Source organism: Triturus cristatus, chromosome 3_1 (assembly GCF_964204655.1).
Source record: "Triturus cristatus chromosome 3_1, aTriCri1.1, whole genome shotgun sequence".
NCBI classification, from domain to species: domain Eukaryota; kingdom Metazoa; phylum Chordata; class Amphibia; order Caudata; family Salamandridae; genus Triturus; species Triturus cristatus.
Window position 1 is genome coordinate 1088480698 of NC_140583.1, and position 19913 is coordinate 1088500610.

The 19913-nt window shown below is 48.7% G+C and overlaps 1 protein-coding gene across 2 annotated transcripts in view; it reads left to right on the forward strand.

The window, feature by feature from the left end:
• ARHGEF12 (Rho guanine nucleotide exchange factor 12) overlaps positions 1-19913 on the forward strand; it is a 715358-nt gene that overhangs the window by 573518 nt on the left and 121927 nt on the right. For both annotated transcript variants that reach the window (XM_085645963.1, XM_085645964.1), the window contains one exon: positions 8375-8596. In XM_085645963.1, the coding sequence (XP_085502089.1) occupies positions 8375-8596 (222 nt within the window). The remainder of the gene's footprint in view (positions 1-8374; positions 8597-19913) is intronic.

Below are 19913 nucleotides of genomic sequence, written 5' to 3' on the forward strand. Positions count from 1 at the left end.
CTGTGCGAACCAACCCAGTGATATGACATATGGGAAATTCTGAAGCCTGTAGAGTATTCTGGGCAGTGAGACCATTTTAAAAATTGCCAAGCGCCCGTATAATGAAAGCGGAAGAGGAGACCACACTGCAGTCACATATTTGAGGCTTTTGAGGAGTGGATTGATATTGTGAGCCCACGAGGTCTTTGTACCAGGTGACATAAAAATAGCTAGATACCTGAATCCAGTGGTAGCACGAGACAGTTGCTCTGCCCATGTCTCCCGACCTTGATTCCAGCACACAGGGAACAGCACAGACTTGGAGGGGTTAGTGTTAAGCCCGGTGGTCTGGCCAAATACCCGGAGACTCTGTAGGATGCGGGCCCTGAAAACCACTGGTCAGTCATGAAGAAAAGGACGTCATCTGCGTACAGCGCAATGCGATGAGATCAAGATGAGTCCCATTCAAAGCATCTTAGCACCAGGTCACTATGCACCCACGCCGCCAAAGGTTCTACAGGCAAGGGCAAAAAATAATGGCAACGGGGGGGCAGCCCTGTCGTGTACTGTGACAGATGGGAAACGGGGCCGAGCGATGTCCCGCGACCCTGACCAAGGTGGTTATCCCTGTAAAAAGTAGACGTACATATGCTGAAAAAGCGTGGGCCAAAGTTAATGGCTTCCAAGAGTCGAAAGAGGTACAACCAGCTGAGGGAATAGAACGCCTTGTCGATGTCTACAGGCAATATGGCTGCAGGGCATCTGAGTTCTGGGGCTTTTGCCATGGTATTGTCCACCTGTCTGATATTATGGCGTGAGGAATGGTGGGGCATAAACCCGGACTGGTCCGGGTGGACCAGGTCTTGTACACAGGATCTAAGGCGGTCAGCAAGAACTTTGCCCAGAAGTTTGGGCTTAAAGTTAATAAGAGAGATAGGTCTGTATGACGCGGGATCTTCGGGCAGGCGATCTGGTTTCAAAAAGACGACAATCTCCGCATGTCACCAATCCTGGGGGAGTCGGTATTGGTCAATAGCTTTATGTATGGCTTCAAGCAGATATGGACCAAGTGTGTTCATGTGTGGTCTAAGGAATTCCATAGGAAAACCGTTGGATCCAGGAGCACAGCCCGGGTGTATAGCCGTCAGTGCTGCGTTTGTCAATGGTTATGGGGCGTCAAGTTGGTCCCGTGCTGAATCGGTAAGCCTACGGGGGGTAGATCATGTAAAGAAATAGTCAATAGAGGCCTCTGTTAGCTGCTCTTGGCAAGTATACAGGAGTGAAAAATAGCGAGCAAACTCTGCCGCCACCTTCTCGGGAGACGAGCACCAGGCACCACTTCCGTCTCAGAGCACCGGAACACTGGCTGGGGACTTCGCCGCTTGACATAACCTATGAAGCATTTTGCTGGATTTATCACCCCATTGGTAGATTTGATGCTGCGATGCTAGCCAAATTTCTTTGGCCTCCTCCATTAGGTGGCGCTGAATAGACTGTTGAGCCTGGTACCTTTAAGAGCTGGGTTTGGATCTGTGAGGCACTGTCCCTCCAGGGCTCTCTGGCAGCCCTCTCTGTCCAACAATTGCACAGGTCATTTACGTTTAGCCATGGCACGGAGAGTAACATCGTCCCCTCGGACAGTAGGTTTCAAGTCTTCCCAAAAAATACATTTGGAAGGGGCCGTGGCCTTATTAAATTCAAAATACTCCGAGACCGCCTGGGACAAAGCCTCCAGATACTCCTGGTCCCGCAAGTGCCAGGGGGACATCCTCCACCTAAATGGAAGTTTTTAAGATAGCATCGGAGCAAACACTGGACTGGAGAGTGATCAGAAAGACCCCTGGGAAGATGTGACTCACGGGAGACCTGATAGATGTTGCTAAGTGGGGTGAACATATAATCCAAGCGGGACAGAGAGCCATGGACGGTGGACATGTATGTGTAGCTGAGTTCACAGGGGTGGAACTAGCGCCAGATGTCCGACCAGCCTAGTGTAGTAGCCAAGAGGTGTAGCTTGGATCTGTCTGTTGGGGGCTCCCGCCCTGGCGCACACATCCTGTCTATTATTGTCATGGTGTCGTTCCAGCCCCCACCCAGGAGCGTCAAGTCACCTGATAGTTCGCCCCACAATCGAGTTAATTTTTCAACAAAGGTGGTGCCTAGTGGTCGTGGGGCGTAAATGCATCCAAGGTTAAGACGTTCCCCATAGAGTGTACCTGATAGAATGACATAACATCTGCCGGGATCTAGACAGTTCTTTGTGTGTACAAAGGGAAAACGGTGATGTATGAGAATGGCCATCTCTCGAGATCCCTTAGTAAACCTGGCGTGGTATATGGTGTGGTACCCAAACCTGGTGAGACCTTGGTACCCAATAGATGGGTCTCTTGTAAAGAAAAGTATATCGGCACCGTAGTGTTTGGCTTGGCGAAGGATGGGGCCCCTCTTAACTTCATTTAGGAGGCCCCTGACTTTCCACGACACTATGGTCAAATCCCTAAGCGGGGGAGCATGTAGCTGTGTTGCCATCTACTCCCAGGGCATGGGTGTGTTAGACCTGAGACAGTGGGATCGAGACTTGGCCTCTGCGTGCTTGCAAAAACAAAAACTATGCTGACATAATACACTGAGAAACCCCCAGCCCCCGATACTGCCTAGAACACGGAGCATCTGTTGCTGCGGAGGATACTCTCAGGCCCCCAGCGGAGGGACCCAAGGACCCCCTCTAATGGTTCCCAAACCCCCCATATAACCTTAACAAAAAAAGGGAGAAATTGAAGTGTCCGGGGCGCGAAGTAGTGTGTGACTGGACATCCACGCCATCCTTGTGGTCCATACGGAGCAAGGTAAGACTTGTGGATTATCTTCGGACGTGACCCAGGTTCAATGAAGGATCGTGCCCACTATTAGAGATTAGGATGCTTCCTCCCGGTCAGTGGAGCACCGGACTGAACCAGATCAGTGGCGTCTTTTGGATTTATTTCGTTTTGGCCTGTTCCAGTGTCGGCACTGAGATGATTCCGACTCCATTGGCGGTGGTGTATGTGATTTTGGGCGTGTTCACTCGTCTGTCCAAGCAAATATCTCCTCTGGCGAATCAAAGAAGTAGGATTTAGAATTGTAAATGACATGCATGCAAGCCAGATATAAGAGCATGTATTGTATGTTCAGGTCTCACAACCTACGCTTCGCTGTCATGAAAGACTGGTGCTGTTGTTGTACCAGACGGGTATAGTCCGGGAAAATCATAATGGGTTTAGAGCCATACTTGAGTTTGTCCTCTAGAATCCTGGCAAATTGCAAAATAGAATCCCGGTCAGCGCAATTCAGAAATTTTGCGATTACGGGTCTCGGGCTTTCACCTGGGGGCGGCTTCTTTGTTAGAGCACGATGTGCCCTTTCAACTACAAAACAAGCAGACCGTTTTTCTACTGGCAGGAGGTCAGATAACCATTGGGTAAGAAAATGGGTCATGCATGAGCCCTCGCATCCCTCCGGGAAGCCATTGAAGCGCAGATTATTGCATTGTGCACTTCCTTCTCTGTCTTCGACCCTAGAGGCCAGTTCCTGTGTCAGCACCGTGAGTTTATTAACTTCTGTCTGTAGGGTGGTTACGGTATCTTCGACTGTGGACACTCGCGTCTCCGCCTCCGTAATGTGGTCCACCGCCTTCCTCAGATCTTGCCGTAGGAAGGATACTTCTGATCCTATTGCGCCGATGTTGGTATCCATGGTGTTCCTTGCTTCAGTGATGGCCGCCAGGAGTGCCGCATTGTCTGGCATCGTGCCTCTCATTTCTCGCCCCCATAGCGCTGCTCGGGGCTCTGGCGTACTGATCCAGGGTGCTCTGCTTAGTGTTGGTGACGACCGGCTTATTTTTGCCCATGACGATGGAGGAACTGACGGTGAAGCCCGAGCGGTGGCTTTTATAAGGGGGAAAGGGGGGGGAGGGGGAGTATGTCCCTTGTCACCGTCCCCGAACCGACGGCCACTGGGTAGTTGCGGTGTCTCTTAGGGGTTACGCACCAGGCCGGGCCTCACAGAATCCAACGTGTCTCAGGCCACAAGCTGCACCGGGCCTAGCCCAGCCGCCTCAGCAGCCCTTGACCGCTGGTCAAGTAGGCCCCGCTACAGGGACCAGACTCGCCGGACCCCGAGTCCACTGCGCATCCCCACTCCGCCCTAGCGGCCAGGCATCACCACTAAGTAGGACCACCGTAGAAGTAGCTCACCTCAAGCCGATGTCACCAGGTCACATGCACCAGTCAGGAGCTTAACATCAAGCCCCCGGAGAGGATCTCAACCTCCAGTGCCCATCATCCTCCTGGTCCAATGCGTATATTCTAGGCCCGTGTTTCCAATGTCACCCACCTCTTCACCGCAGCCGTGCACGACCTCCACAGGCGAATTTCAGGGAGGGGGGGGGGGGGGCGGGCCCCCGGGAGTCCATCGAGTGCTGAATCCACTAGAGTCCGCGTCAAGCCCCCAAGCCGTCGCGCCCAGCGGGGCACCCAGTTCAGGCGGTTGTCGTCTGCTGCGGGAAGGGGCGGGCCGACTGGGAGGCAGCTCCATCGGGACTTACCCCGGGTGGCACCCACACTGGATAGGCCACCTCAAATTACCAGCGCCCACCCCAAGCCACGCTGGCAAGCTGCAGGCCACTCAGGATCAGGGGTCAGGCCTCCAGGCCGCACTGACTGCCTGGGCCCCCAGAAAATCTAGCCCGTACCAAACAACAAGGCCTCACGTCCCGCGGGGAGGCACAGGCCAGGCAGGGAGGCTGCTTCAAGGAGTCTATGCGGAGGCAGTAGGTCCTTCACGCCCTCCGGGCTGCAGTCGCAACCCGGAGCCAGCCAGGCAGTTGCCGGCCCGTGGGGCGCCCCTCGCCTACCTTAAGTGTCGTGAACTTCTCCACCCTCCTCGCTGGGACCCACACCCGGCTGAAACGGATCCATCCGCCAAACGGCAATCGGCGCCAGGCCCCAGTGCGGCCACAACCCAGCTCGTTTGCCACTTCAGCCAGGGATCACGTCGTGGGTCTCCGTCGGGTCCTCCGGCTACACGGTGGTGCAGCCGATGTGCTCCGCAGTACAGGATTATGTCGGATTTAATTGTTTAATGGCGTGGATGTGCAGAGCTCCGTTAAGGTGCGTCTGCCATGTTGCCCATCCAAGCCACTCAACGCTAATTTGACCCTTCACTACTTCTGCTTCCTGGTTTTCTAAGTTTGCATATACACAGTTGGCTTTGTTTTGTCTGAGACAGGATTTGGATATATGGGTGGATAGCTCACCCCATGCTTTGTAGAAAGCATTATTTGGTAGCAGCTGCTAAAAAAATGCTTATGTAGATTGGTGCTGTCTGGTAGTGGTAATGTGACAGAAGGAAGAGATGGTAATCTTGCATAAGAATCTGGGAAGTTCATAGATATTTTGATTGCATTTGTGTAAGACTGCCAAATGTAAATAGCAACATTTGATTTCAACTCATCTTGCCTCTTTTACTGTGCCACAACTTTAGAGGTTTTGGGGAAGCCAGGGTCATATTTTTGCATATGTCAGATGTGGTAACATTGAAGTAGATAATTCACAAATGTTTTGTACGCAATTAGGAGTATTCTGGTCTAATGTTGTTATATGTATAGGAAGCTGCCTCTGTATATGGTATGCCACTGGGTTGTTATACCGTGCACTGAGTCCAGGGGTTCCCCAAAAGTGTACAGGGCTCAATGTAAACCCAGGTTGCTCTATTTGTGGTAGTGTGGGCGAGCAGCCTTAGGCCTAATACAGAGGAGTGTAAGACATTTGTTGCACAACGTTGACCGATAATAGACACACGATTCAAAAATAGAATCTACACCAATTTTTATAAAAAATAAGCTTTGTATGGACTAAAACCAAGATCTTCGCAATGAGGTAAGTTCATTTTAATTAAAAATACTTTTCTCTTTCAAAACTCGACACTTGGTGTAATTTCAGAAAAGTTCAATGTTATCCTACAGAGGAAAACAATGTGGTTATGCAGGTAAGTAAGCAACTTACAGTTCCAGTGTTCAGGCCTAAGGGTCAGCAAGGGTCAGGTGAGTATCAACACTGCACCACCAGCGGCACAAGGACACCTGGGTGCAGGGGTCAAAATCAGAGTTTGGCCCAATGCGTTTCAATGGAGACCGGGGTTGCTCAAAGCCACACTGCTTGCAGGTAAGTAAATCAGTTCCAGGGGCCAAGTTTTGTAAGTTAGAGCAAGCACGGGGGGGGGCCACTAAGCAACACCGAACCTACACCACCAGCGGCACAGGGACAGCCAGGTGCTTTTCATTGGGAATTATTCTTTTGGCAAACAGGCTGCAGGCGTTGGGCCAGAGGTTGCAGGAGGGAGACCAACAGCATAGGTAGTAAAGATGTAAGAGGTTGCAGGGGCACCGTTGATTCAGCTCTCCAAGTCTCAGGGGCTTCTGGTGCAGGGTGCCTTCAGAAGTCGGAATCTTCTTACTGGAGCCAGTCGCTGTCAGTGGGTGCCTCTGGATTAAGGCTGCAGGTGTCGTCAGAGTCCAGGTGAGGTCGGCCAATGCTCAACTCGAGGTCCGGGTCACTGGGGAGCCTTTGCTGGGCAGGTGGGCCACTCAGACGTGGGCCGTGGGCGTCTGGTGCAGAGTGGCCGGGATCGCAGTTCCAGCTGGATCTGCTGCACTTGTAGTAGATTTATTCTGGACAAGTCCACTGTCCACAGGAGATTGGAGTTTTTTTTCAGGCAGCAGTCCTGTCAGGGTTTTCAGAGATCACTGGCCGCAAGACTGGTCTCAGTGTCGTTAAAGCCGGAGATAGGCTGGTAGGGCTGTGGCCAAGGCAGTCGTCATATTCAGGCTTCGCTGCAGGGATGTCTTCTTTCTTCTTAGGTCACAGCAGATCTAGTTTCTAGGTCTGAGAGAGCCACCTAAATACTAAATTTAGGAAGCCTTTTAGGGGAGTAGTAGATAGGGCCAATGGGCACCTTACCTGGGATGACTACACCCACTATTATGCCAACTTCCTGTGGGAGGGGGCATAGGCCAAGCGCTGATTGGAGTAGTCTCCTCATCTTCAAGATGGAGGGGACTGAAAAGTGTGCTTAACATCGCCTCCTTCACCTGAGGGGTGGAGAAGGCAAAGGTGGGCACACCTCCTAGTCTTCCTAAGTTTTCCCACTGGTTTTCCAGTCCAAAGTGCTTGTGTAAACCAGGTTCTGCCATCTGCTCCTAGAAGTGGAGGCTGGTGGTTGTATTGCAAAGGCAGCTGGCTTTTGAAGCTTCCCCAGTGGTCCATCCTGGGGGAGGTGTGACACCTCTGCCCAGGATATGCATTGTTTCTGGTCCCAGAGAGCAGAGGCTCTCCATCCAGGTGTCCAGAAACATGCCTGTGTGTGGCAGGCTGCCTAAAGCCAATAAGTGCCCACACCAGGGTCTGTGGGTTTTCAAGGGGCACCTCTGAGGTGCCCTCTGAGTACATGTTGTAATAAATCTCAAACTGGTATCAGTGTGGATGTATTACAAGGAGCTGTTTGGTACCAAACACTACTGTTTTCAGTCAAGCCATCATGGTGCTGGGGAACTCTAGTTGTCAAATTTCCAGCCCATGTGCTCCTTATGGCTTCCCTGGTGCTTGCAATATTTAACAATGGACTTAAATATTGTAGGGGTATATCTTCTCCTGCAGATATGCCCTCACCTGTGGTATAGTGTAACCTATCTTAGGGCTGCGAGGCTTGCTAGAAGGGTGATGTTCCTACACCTACAGGCAGTGCTGGGTGGCATGTCACCCAGGCAGGGTGCCATGTCGACTTTGTGGTTTTTCCCCTCACAAGGGCATGTAAGCTGCAAGGGCAGTGGCATGGTCCTTGTGAGGGAGGGGCCCTCTTCATCTTCCAATCCCTAGGTACCCAGGTTGCCACTTACTAGGGACTTTCAGGGGACAGAAGTGCCAATTGTGGCTATGGTTTAGGGAAGAAGCTCTGGCACAGGTGACCTGGTTCGCAGGGACCCTGTGCACTGCAATCAGATACCAGGCAATAGGTGGGGGCTAACCATGTCAAAAGAGGCACTTTCTCACAATGTGTATATTGCCTTGCATGAGTATTCTACTCTAAGGCTATCATGGTTATCCAAGACAAATCACCATGTCCAGATAAAGTTGAAGCACCTTGTCATAGGATGACCTCTGCCCTGCTTTGACCGATACATGCCAATCTGCTCTTCAGAACTGGACAGCGAATGGTTTTGAATCTGTTTTAAAAGGTTCCCTTTGATTGCAAAGTTATACAATACAGTTTTCAGGACAGGTCTGACTTAAGAATTGTCTGTATGATTTGAAAATAAAGAGTTTGTGAAAAGTGCCTCAGGTGATTGTCTTTTTGCTTCCAGGTAAACTCTTGAACGAGGCGTCCTCTTTTCTGTCATCAGCCAAGCGTGTGAAGGCACGGTTCTTTTCAGTGCAGGAGAATGCAGAGCTAATTAGCGACTCACTTGATGATTCAATGTCGGACCACATTATCTCCATGGGCTCTAAATCCTCCCTGAACCCCAGTAAGGAACCTCTGTTGCCTCATTTGGAGCCGCAGTGGGCACTTGATGCATTAAAGCACTGTAAGTCACTTTAAAAGTCAAGTTTACCGATTGAAATGGACGTTGGAATATTTGTGGATGCATGCAGTTGTTTGTATTGCTTGCAGCTTCATACTTTCGGAGTTTATATTATTTTTCTTCATTGACTTAGTTTAAAACCGTTAATTTTAAGTCATTTGCGCTGTACAACTTGCGTTGTTTAAAATGTCACTATATGTATATGAAAGTAAAATGAATCCACAAAACTAAAAACTGTCTATCTGCATCAAAATCAATAAGGGTTGTTCCCAACCATGACATTTCACCCAATGCACACAAGGAGCAGTGGAGAGGGCAATTAGAAATATTTTTGATTACTGCTGATTCTGTATTGCACAAATGTATTAAAATGTTACTTTTATCTTTCTCCATGTTCTTTTTACGAAGGAGACAAATAAGCATTCTTATGTGCACCATGTCTTATGAATATCCCCCCTGCGCCGGCATTCTGGAAATGTTTCATAGCTCTCTGCGGTCGTCACATCGTCATGGCTTCGCACGCGACTCCGCATGACGTCACAGGAGCCATAAAAAGACCACGTTGGCGTGATGACGTCAGTTCCTTTTTTTCCGCACTACAAAGCTAACGGATTTTCTGGGACTCTCCTATCTTTCTACTGCTATTTTGTGTTGAGACTTTACTTGTTACAGTTTTCGACTGTCTGTTCCTAGGAAGTCGGGTTTCAAGCCCTGCAAGGAATGCGGAGGTCACATGTCAATTACTGACCAACATGATGACTGTCTCTGGTGCCTTTCTAGTGATCACGACGTCGAAGGTTGTTCATCCTGCAGAAAGATGAGCCCTAAGGCGCTGAAGGAAAGAGAGGCTAAGCTCTACATGTCCAAGGTGAGAAAGGAGAAAAGAGGTCGTAAAAGATCGAAGAGAAGGCACAAGAAGAAGAAGAGACATGGGTCTCGACGTCGTTCGTCCAAGTCTCGAGCTTCGAAGCCGCCTTCTCCTGCTCCTCGACGTCGTGTCAAGGACATTGTTTCTCCTTCACCCTCTGAGTCTCCACAGGTGTCGCCGGGCCAGTCTCCTGATGTGGGTACTCTGGCGCAGTCTCCGGCGCCGGTTCATTCTCCGTCTTCGGATGGGGATTCGAATCCAGTAGAAGAAGAGTCTCCTGCTGCTCCTGTGGCTCCTCCTTTGACTCCAGGGGATCAGACTCCGGAGACTCCTCGTAAGGAAGTCGAACCGGCGCAGTATCCTTCGTTCCCGGCGCCGGGTTCGGATCCGTCGCACTTCATGAATGCAATGTATGGTACTTTTACCAGAGCCACATGGCCCTCTGGAGCACCTTCGGGGCCCATGGGCCCTTGGCATTTAATTTGGGCGTGCCTCAGCATTATCCTCCGGCCCCCTTTATGCCTTATATGCTGAAGGCGCCGTCATGGCAGTTTCTGGCGCCGAGGGTGTCGACGCCGTTTGAGCAGTCCCCAGCTCCGTCTGGCGTCCCCTCTTCCAGAGTTCGTTCGATGTGGGTCACTGTCACGGAGCCTCCTTCTATGACGTTGCAGGAGCCGTCGATGTCGCGGATGGTGCCGCCAATGCCACTGTCGAGGATGCGTTCTAGAAGAGAAGCTCAAAGGCTGATTGAAGAGAAGAAATATCGGTCTGGTGACATGGAGGAAGGTGAAATTTATGAGTCTGAGGACTTATTGGAAGACTTGTGTGAAGCAAGTGGTTTGGATGTCTCTTCAGAAGGGGATTTTGCATTACAGAAGGTTTCTCCTTCGAAGGATGTAGCTCCTTATCATGTTGTTATTAAGAAGGCAGCTGAACTGTTGGATCTACAGCTTCCTATGGCTGAATATAAGCCTAATCTTTTAACAGGGGTGCTTCATTCTCCTTCTGCTGTGGTGGAACCTATTTTACCCTTCAATGATGCCCTGACGGAGCCGATATTAGAAGTCTGGAGTAATCCTCTTTCTGTTCCTGCAGTTTCTAGATCTGTTTCTAGAAGATATAGACCGGCACCAGGGAACCCTTATTTTCGTTCTTCTCATCCGTCATCTCAAAGTTTAGTGGTTCAAGCTTCATGTTCAAAACAGTCGGTAGGCTCTTTTCCTCAAGCACCGGCTGATAGAGACTCAAAAAAGTTTGAGCAGTCTGCAAAGAAAGTTTTTTCGTCTGCCAGTATGGCATTGAAATCCACCAATGCAACTTGTCAAATTTTCAAATCAAATTTATTTATTATGTTTTGGCTCTCAAGAGGGCCACATAAACATATGCAATACACAACAACAAATACACCGAAAATACAAGAATTTAAAAACAAAATTCAACCCGTCATAGCTGTACATCAGAAAATCAATCTAACAAAGCCGGACAGACAAAATATCACCAGAGATATTAATAAATAGCTAAAAATCCTTTAAAAAAGTTAAAAATATAAGAACAGAACATTTCGTTCGGAGGACAATAAAGTGCATGAAGGAAATCCTTTAAAGTGACAATGCTAAGGCGGATACAAATTACTTTTAGCCATCGATTGCGCAAATTACGTAACATAGGACAAATCAATAATACATGCATACAGTCCTGGGTGTTCAGTTTACATAAATTGCACAAAGCAGAAGTGCCATGCCATTTAGATAGCAGTAGATTAAGTGGGATTAAATCATAGCGTAACAAAAACCAAAACCTACGTATCCCATGCGGTAGATTCCATAGGGCATAGGGTTGTGGCTGTTTCAACCTATAGGAGGAGATGAGAGGTTCCACATTCCTTTTATCACCAACTGATTTTTTATCGGAGAGGAAACAAAACTCCCACGAAGCCTCCTTGAGAACATGTTTTAACTGCGTGGAGGAGTAGGAGAATAGAACACTTTCATCAAGTTTCAGAATCTTTACAGCCCTTCTAAAGTTGCTTACGAGTTTAGAGAACTCTTTAAAATTGCCCAAAAGTTCATTTTTGAGGAGAACTCGCAGGGTGCCATCTCGCGCTCTAGCCAAACTGGCCACCCATCTTATTAGGGCGCATAGACCCTGAACCCAGGAACTCCTGAGTCCAAAGTCAAGCCTACAGGCGGCTAGTGGGCAAGCATTGTTTAGAGTCGAGAGGGATCTTAAGAGTTTCCCCTCAATCTTATGGCAGAAGTCCCAGTTTTTCACCTCTATTAATTCAATACCATACAAGATAGTTGCGGGGATTTTTACTCTAAAAACTTCTAGAAGACTGGAAAAGTGTCTTTTCCCCGTTGCCTGGTATAAGGACTTTAACCCATTGCCATGGGCAAGAGCTTTGCGGGAGCAGTGCTCTATATGGAGTTTCTCACTCATATTGGCCGAAAATATCTTTCCCAAAAAAGTATAGGAAGTTACGACCTCCAATCTATGCCCTCCAATAGCCCAACCGTAATTTGTCGAGCGGCACTTCTTCCTACCAGCTATACACATCACTTTACTTTTGGTAATATTAATCTTCATGTAGTGCTCACCAGCGAAGGCCTGTAGAGCCTGTAGCCGATTTGCAAGACCAATTGGAGTCAAGTCAAGAATCAGAACATCATCGGCATACATCAGGCAGGATATTGGAGTCCCTCCTATCATCGGGGCAATCCCCTCACTGGCCTGACACGGCAGCAGGGAGGTCAGCCGTATATACGGAGAACAAAAGGGGTGCCAATAAGCAGCCTTGTTTAAGGCCATTCCGAGATGGTATTTTGGCCGAAAGCCCCCTTTCGCCCCCCATTAAGACCCTGCACCAGGTCTCAGTGTGCAGAGCCCGCACCAGTTCCAACAGGGGGGTAGGGACACCAAGCGTCGCCAGTTTTCTCCACAGCGTTCCACGATCTACTTTATCGAACGCTGTGGAGAAATCAATGAAGGCGGCATATACCACTCCTCCTCTCACCTGGACATATTTATCTGTGATCACCTGGAGGGCGGTCAGGTTATCTAGCGTACCATGCTCCCTTCGGAAACCAGTCTGTTCAAACGGCAAAATATTGCCATCCTCGACCCAATCAGAAAGAGATCTAAGGAGACATTTCGCAAAGACCTTTCCGATGGAGTCGAGGAGTGCAATCAGGCGGTAATTACTAGGGCTATCCCTTATACCCTTTTTAAAGATAGGGACCAAAATACTTCCTCTCCAGGACGCAGGAACAAATTTGGAGAGATGGCACGCCTTAAACAAGGGGTACAAAATTTTGCTCCAACTTAAGGGATCTTGTTTGAGGACCGTCATAGGAAGCTCATCCGGTCCCATGGCCCCAGAGGGCCGCATATTTTTTATAGCCGTCTCGATTTCCTTCTCTGAGGGAAGGAAAACCAGGTCTTCAGGGGCAGCATATATGGAATTATCAATACCTGTGGTCCCGTTCCCTGCGTAGAGCTCTCGGATATGAGAGGACCATACCTCTTCTGGTATAGGAATGGGGGTGGGGGTATGGCGCGTACCACATCCCTTCCCAATTATTGCCCAAAAGTCTTTAATATTACCATGTACAGCAGATTCCCTTAGTTTAATCCAAACTTCATCCTCCCTTTCCTTTTTAATTTTTTGCTTGAGTCTGCTTCTCTTTCTTTTTAACCTGGCAATTTCTTTCCCACGTTCCAGAACCCTTTCTAAATACTGTTCGCGAACTAATTTATTTATTTCCCTATTCAGGGTACGCAATGTATTGGGGACTACCTCTCCTTTCCTAGGGTGAACAGTTTTTTTTGCGTACAATAAAATCTTTCGCATAAATTCTTCAAAATAAACAAATTCGCTACCATTCCACTCGTTTATTACCATTAGGGTATCGGCCAAAAGGTCCTGCACCCCATTAATGGCGGCAACGTTCCAGAAGCACCTTCCAGAAGAGGCATGGAAGGTAGCCTCGTTGCCATTAAGCGACCAAGACGCCGTATTCAAAGAATTTAAAGACATTGTTAAAAACAATATACTATGATCGCTGAGTGACGTAGGTATAATCTTTAGGTCCAGAATATGGGGAAACAGGCCATAGTCTGCTATAGCATAGTCCAAAATTGACGACCCAAAGGGGGATTTATGAGTATAATTAGCGGGGACGTCAGATGGAAATCTTCCATTTAAAATAATACCATCCCCAATCGCTAATTCTTTTAACAAAATCTTCCCTCTTTTATTTGTCACCAAGTTCTCAGGGAAAAGCGTCTGGGGAATAAAATGAACCTCTTCCTTAACTTTATTCCTGAAGAGTTTCAGACTAGCATTTGAAATTTTGCAATTTAGATCACCTACAAGCAAAATTACAGGGGAAGATGGGGAATTTTTTATCTGTTCAATATATCGGAGAACCTGCTGCAAACTATCATTAAAACGCTCCTCAGGGGGTATATACACATTAAAAATTACCATAGGATATTTTTCACCATTATGGAACAGATTTTCTAGAGTTATTGTGTGGAAAAGTCTACTAGGATCAATATAATGGGAGAATCTCCATTGCACTTTATTTGACAATAAGCAGGCAATCCCCCCCCTGGCATGCCCTTTCTTAGAGGGCGCAGCTGGTACTTCCAGGACATAAAAATCTTTTGATGGAGTTAGCATATCAATGCACCATGTTTCCTGAATGCACAATACATCCGCACCCAGAGAAGATAAAAAAGCAAGTTTCTCTGGGCAACTGTGGAATCCAGCCGCATTCCAGGAAATTATTTTTAATGCGGTGTTAAAGATGGTGAAACAATTTGGGGTTATCCTTTGTTTTTGTTGATAATGCACTATGGAGCCAATTCCACCGGTTATTATCATCTATGAGTGAAGAGTTCTCAGTTAGTGGAAGTGGCTTCACGTGCGAAACTGAGCGTTTTCCCCTAGAAACCCAAATTTTTAGGTCTCTAAGGGGAGAGGTTACCCCGTTTTGCTCACCACCCCCAAACCCCTGGTTACATAAAAGATTTGGCTTGCCTGGGTTGGAGATAGGGAGAATGTCGATGCCTAGGCGCTGAAAATTTTCAGCTTGTTCTAGTATCAAGTTTGTTATAATAGGCGAATAAAATTTCACCCGTATACTCAATACCCTACTTCCACCCAACAGAGACACCAGTTCTATGTCTCTAGATTGAATATGATAGAGATTTTCAACCTCACTAAAACGTTTGAGAAGCCAAGCTCTATTTAACAAAAGGTCAGTATCAAATAAAGGTACAAAATCTAATACACGTACGTCCACCGGGGCCTTAGTGATATTTACAGATCGGGCCGGAGGACAGTAATTTTCCGACTCTAGTGTAACAGCAAAGGGGGGGGCCAAAGGGTTAAGAGCCCCAGATGGATAAGAAATTGGCACTCCTAATGCGCTCCGTGAAGGAGAGCATGGGGGAGAGCCCCCTACTTGCGGTGTGGCTTCCTGAGTAAACAGACTACGTTGTTCGTTTTCCCCCTCTACAGAGGTTAAACTAGTTAAGTTCAAATCAATGTCCACCTTTAAGGAAGTAGAAGAGGGCTCCACATTGATTTCATCATTCTCCCTTGCCGCTGAAATATTTTGGAAAATAATCCTCCGCTGCTTTTTCTTTCTGTATTTTCGAATTGGTTTCCTCTTGTTACCTTTATTAATTTTTTGTTTACCATTTTTTCCCCTTTCTTCTTTTACCTCCAGTTTATCGTCCAGGGATTCTTTTCCGCACTCAGGCACAAAAATAGGAAACAACTCCTGGACCACTTTAGGGCCAGGCAAAGGTTTATCCTCCTCCTCTATCTCCAGAACTGTGTTTTTGATGCAGTTGGGAGCTGCAGTAAGAGGCATATCCTTGTGAGGTTCCAGAGTAGGCGATTCAACCTTCCTATCCAGTTCCCCTCTAGTATCTCCGGTTTTCCCCTCGGACAAGTAATGCTCAGACTTGGGGGGAGAGGCCTTCCTCCTATCAGGCGATTTCTGCAGCAATGTCTTTAAAATTTGAGTGACTGATTCAAGAATACAGTCCGAGCTGCCTACAAATTTCCCCAAAAGCAGTAAGATTGAGGCAAGGAGTTGTTCCATAGCGATCATGAACTCAGAGATCGGCTTTTCTCGTACTTCCGCAGTGCAGCAATTATCCAAGAGATTAAGGTCAGGGCTCCTGGAAATATTTAACAAGTCGGATATTTCATGGCCATTTAACGAAGGGGTGCTACTATACAACAGTAACCCCGATGGGGTGGCACCCGCTGAAGCTTGAAACTGCTCCAAAGACTCCACTTTAGCTGGGCTTACGTAGCGTCCCCAAAGTTCCAGGTCATTAGATAGTGCAGATAAGTCACCCCCCAGCCTATCATTCATAGGTGATTGAGGGATCAGTGGTATATGCACTGGATCACCTACAGTCATCATTTTCCCCTCTGTGGAGTCCCGTAAGGGAGACCCCCCTACCATTGATTGTGGGGCCCCATGCTGTACCAGAGGCGGTTGGGGGTCTATGATGGCTGGTGAATGAAATTCCAGAGCTTTAGTATCTGATCTTTCTGGCGTGACAAGTTTGGATTTTTTTTGACCAGCTAGATCCCAAAGTTCAGGTAGTTGGCATTGACCTTTCAACGGTGGGTTATTCACTGATTTGTTTCTTGTGCGGGTGGTAGTTATTTTTCGGCCAGGTTTTTCTCCCACTACCCTTCCTGAGCGTAGGGTTTTAGACATTTTCCACACTATTTTCCACAATAATAGACTTAATCAAAAAAAAAAAAAAAAAAAAAAATGTAAATAAGTAAAACTGGTAAGAAATCTGGAGTGACGTCAGTCCCTGACCGGCCAAGTAAGTCCGAGATACAGTATAGCTATGACAGTACACAAATCATTCACAATCCTACGAAAGCGGACACAAGTTCAATGTGGCAGTAAGAGAATGTAAATGACCGGGCCCAGCCCAGCCTACCTCGGTCACTGAGGGCCACAGAGGGCCCGGCGTCGCCCGCGCGCGTCCCGCGATGCGCGGTCTTCCAGCGATAATGAAGGCAGGTGAGGGGGGCGTGGCGGCGAGATGTAGCTGGCCAGTAATCAGTTCTCAATTCTCAGAGGGGTGCCCTGGGCCCAGACCGCCCCCACCTCGTCCTCACTCGCGTTAGCTGTTATGTGGAGTGATGCACTGTGGGTATAGTAGTCCTCCCGGTGGGTGCACGACGAGGTGACTTCCTGCAATGTGGTCACTTGTTCATCGCATCAACACTGCAGCGTTTTCCGCTAGGGAGGTTAGTTTGGTTTGTATTTATGCCCCGCCGCTATCACTCTATGTGCCACTCCTCCTCGGCTCCGCGGTAGCTATCTCCTCTTGCTCTCCTCCTCCCTTCTGTTTTCGTGTTTAACCAAACAGGTCCAAGCGAGGTCCGGGCAGCTCTTCCACAACCGCGACCCTCGCAGGTTTTTCCTCCGCTCTACCCCGCCGCTCCTCTGCTCACCTCGTGTCGCTCCTCTCGGTTGCAGGGAGACCGGGAGTTGACAGTAACGGCAACGGCAGCGATGGTGGCAGGGAATCGCACCGCACAGGCACCAGCGGTCCGACAGTCCGCTGGCTCGTCGACTCCGCAGCAATGTCTGCTTGGATGCAACTTGTCTATTGGGTAGATATATTCACGCCCTTATGGACTCTGCCAAGCAGATTCTCCCTAAGTTATCGGAAGAGGATCGGAGCAATTTAGGTGAGGTCTTGATGGACTTTCAGGGGGCTGCTCGCCAAGTAATCCAGTCGGGTCTGGACACTGCAGATTCGGTTGCAAGGGTGATGGGCTCGTCTGTTGCTACTAGGAGGCATGCATGGTTAAGATCTTCAGGATTTTTACCTGATGTGCAAGCTACTCTTTTGGATCTTCCCTTTGACGGTTCTAAGCTCTTCAGGGAAAAAGCTGACTTGGCGTTGCAGAGATTTAAGGACAGTAAAGCCACAGCAAAATCCCTGGGTTTACAGTCTCAGTCAAGAGGGTATGGTTACAGAAGATACCGTGGTTTTGGGAAATCCTCCTTTCGTTCCAGTCAGCCTCAGCAACAACAGAAACAGCAGCAAAACCCTCTGTATAAATCCTACAGAGGTAAAGGCAGAGGTTGCCTTCATGGAGATGGACAACATCCCTCTTCCTCCTCCACCTCCCGGTAATGCAGGAAAGCAGCCCTAGAGCCGCCATCCTGGATCATGTGGGAGGCCGGCTTACCCATTTTCTACAAGACTGGAAATTAATAACTTCGGACCTTTGGGTTCTAGATCTTGTGGAAAATGGGTACACCCTTCCCTTCAGGGAATTCCCTCCTCTTTACCCTCCTTGCCAAGGGTTTTGCAGGGAGGATCACTTGCTTCTCCTTCAGAAGAACGTTCTTACCCTGTTACAAAAAGGTGCAATATAGGTGGTTCCGGAGCAGGAAAGGGGTCAGGGATGCTACTCCCGGTATTTCCTGATTCCCAAGAAGGATGGCAGGCTACGTCCTATCCTGGACCTCAGAATCTTGAATCTATTTCTCAAGCAGGAGAGGTTCAAGATGCTCACTCTAGCGCAGGTTCTTCAGGTGCTGCAAAAAGAGGACTGGGTGGTGTCCATCACTTGCAGGATGCGTATTTCCACATCCCAATCCTGAAGTCGCACAGGAAGCATCTCCGTTTCACGTTTGGGTCGCAACATTACCAGTTTGCGGTCCTTCCGTTTGGTCTTACTACTGCACCTCGAGTCTTCACCAAGGTGATGGCAGTGGTGGCAGCCCATCTCAGAAGGTTGGGGATTCCGGTTTTCCCATAGCTGGACGACTGGTTTCTGAAGGCAGAGTCTCCGGAGATGGTGTGTCGTCATCTGCAGGTAACAACCCAGCTGGTGTACAAATTGGGTTTTTCAATAAATTTACCCAAGTCTCACCTGGTGCCCTAACAGCGCAACCTGTTCATAGGGGCAGTACTGGATACCACTGTGTGTCGAGCATTCCCTCCACCTCAAAGGATTCTCGACATACAGGAAATGATTCCCTTGTTTTACAATGGAGCAGTTGTTCCAGTTCTGAAGGTCATTCGCCTGCTCGGTCTGTTCACTTCCTGCATCCTGTTGGTCAACCATGCACACTGGCACATGAGGGCGCTCCAGTGGTGTCTCCGCAGGCAGTGGTATCAGCACAACGGAAATCTCAGGGAGTCTGAGGATCTCCAGAGAAGCTGCAGCGGATCTGTCTTGGTGGAGTGTGGAGGGCAATCTGTCTCAAGGAAAGCCTTTCCATCTTCCTCCATCGGTGGCCACAGTGATAACGGATGCCTCTACCCTAGGGTGAGGAGCACATCTGGGGGATCTGGAGATCAAGGGTCATTGGTCTCCAGAAGAAAGGTTGTTTCACATCAACCTTTTGGAGTTACGGGCGATACGTTTTGGCGCTCAAGGCCTTTCTCCCTTCCCTTCACGGTCAGTCGGTTCAAGTCCTGACGGACAACACTGCTGCGATGTGGTATGTCAACAAGCAGGGAGGAGTAGGGTCATACTGTCTCTGCAGTGAGGCATTGCGACTCTGGTCCTGGGCTCAGGACCATCGGATTTGCTTGATGGCAAATCATCTGGCCTGGGTGCCGAACGTGCGTGCGGACATTCTCAGTCGGCAGTTCTCCGCCGACCACGAGTGGAAGCTTCATCCAGGAGTAGTCCGACACATCTTCCGGACTTGGGGGACTCCTCGGGTGGACCTGTTTGCCACTCACGAGAACACGCACTGCCCAGCATTCTGCAGTCTCCAGTTTCCGGGGCAGGGAGCGTTGGGGGATGTGTTTCAGTTGAGTTGGGGCTCACAACTTCTTTACGCGTTTCCTCCCATACCCTTGATTCCTCGGGTTCTGAGGCAGATTCGCCAAAACCGGGCCCAAGTTATATTGATCGCCCCAGATTGGCCAAGAAGGGTGTGGTACACGAACCTTCTTCACCTCTCGTCACACCCTCCGCTCCGTCTCCCTCACAGAGCTGACCTCCTCTCTCAGATGGAGGGGCAAGTTCTACACCCCCACCTCCAGAGCCTGAACCTTCATGCCTGGAGATTGAACTGGGCAACTTGAATTCTTTTTCTCTCCCGCCTGACGTGGTGGACATTATATTATCGGCCAGGCGACACTCCACCAAGTCTGTCTATTCATACAGGTGGTCTAAATTTGTTAAGTGGTGCGGAGAGAAATCTATTGAACCCTTACAAGCTCATCTATCTGATGTTCTTTGTTTTTCTCTTTATTTGGCCCAGCAGGGTTTTGCGTTGTCCACTGTAAAAGGGTATTTGTCGGCTTTGTCGGCATTTTTGTGTTTACCTGATCAGCCTTCTTTATTTAAATCACCTATAGTCTTAAGATTTATTAAGAAGCTGACAAACATGTTTCCTCCCACTCCTTTTATTATGCACCAGT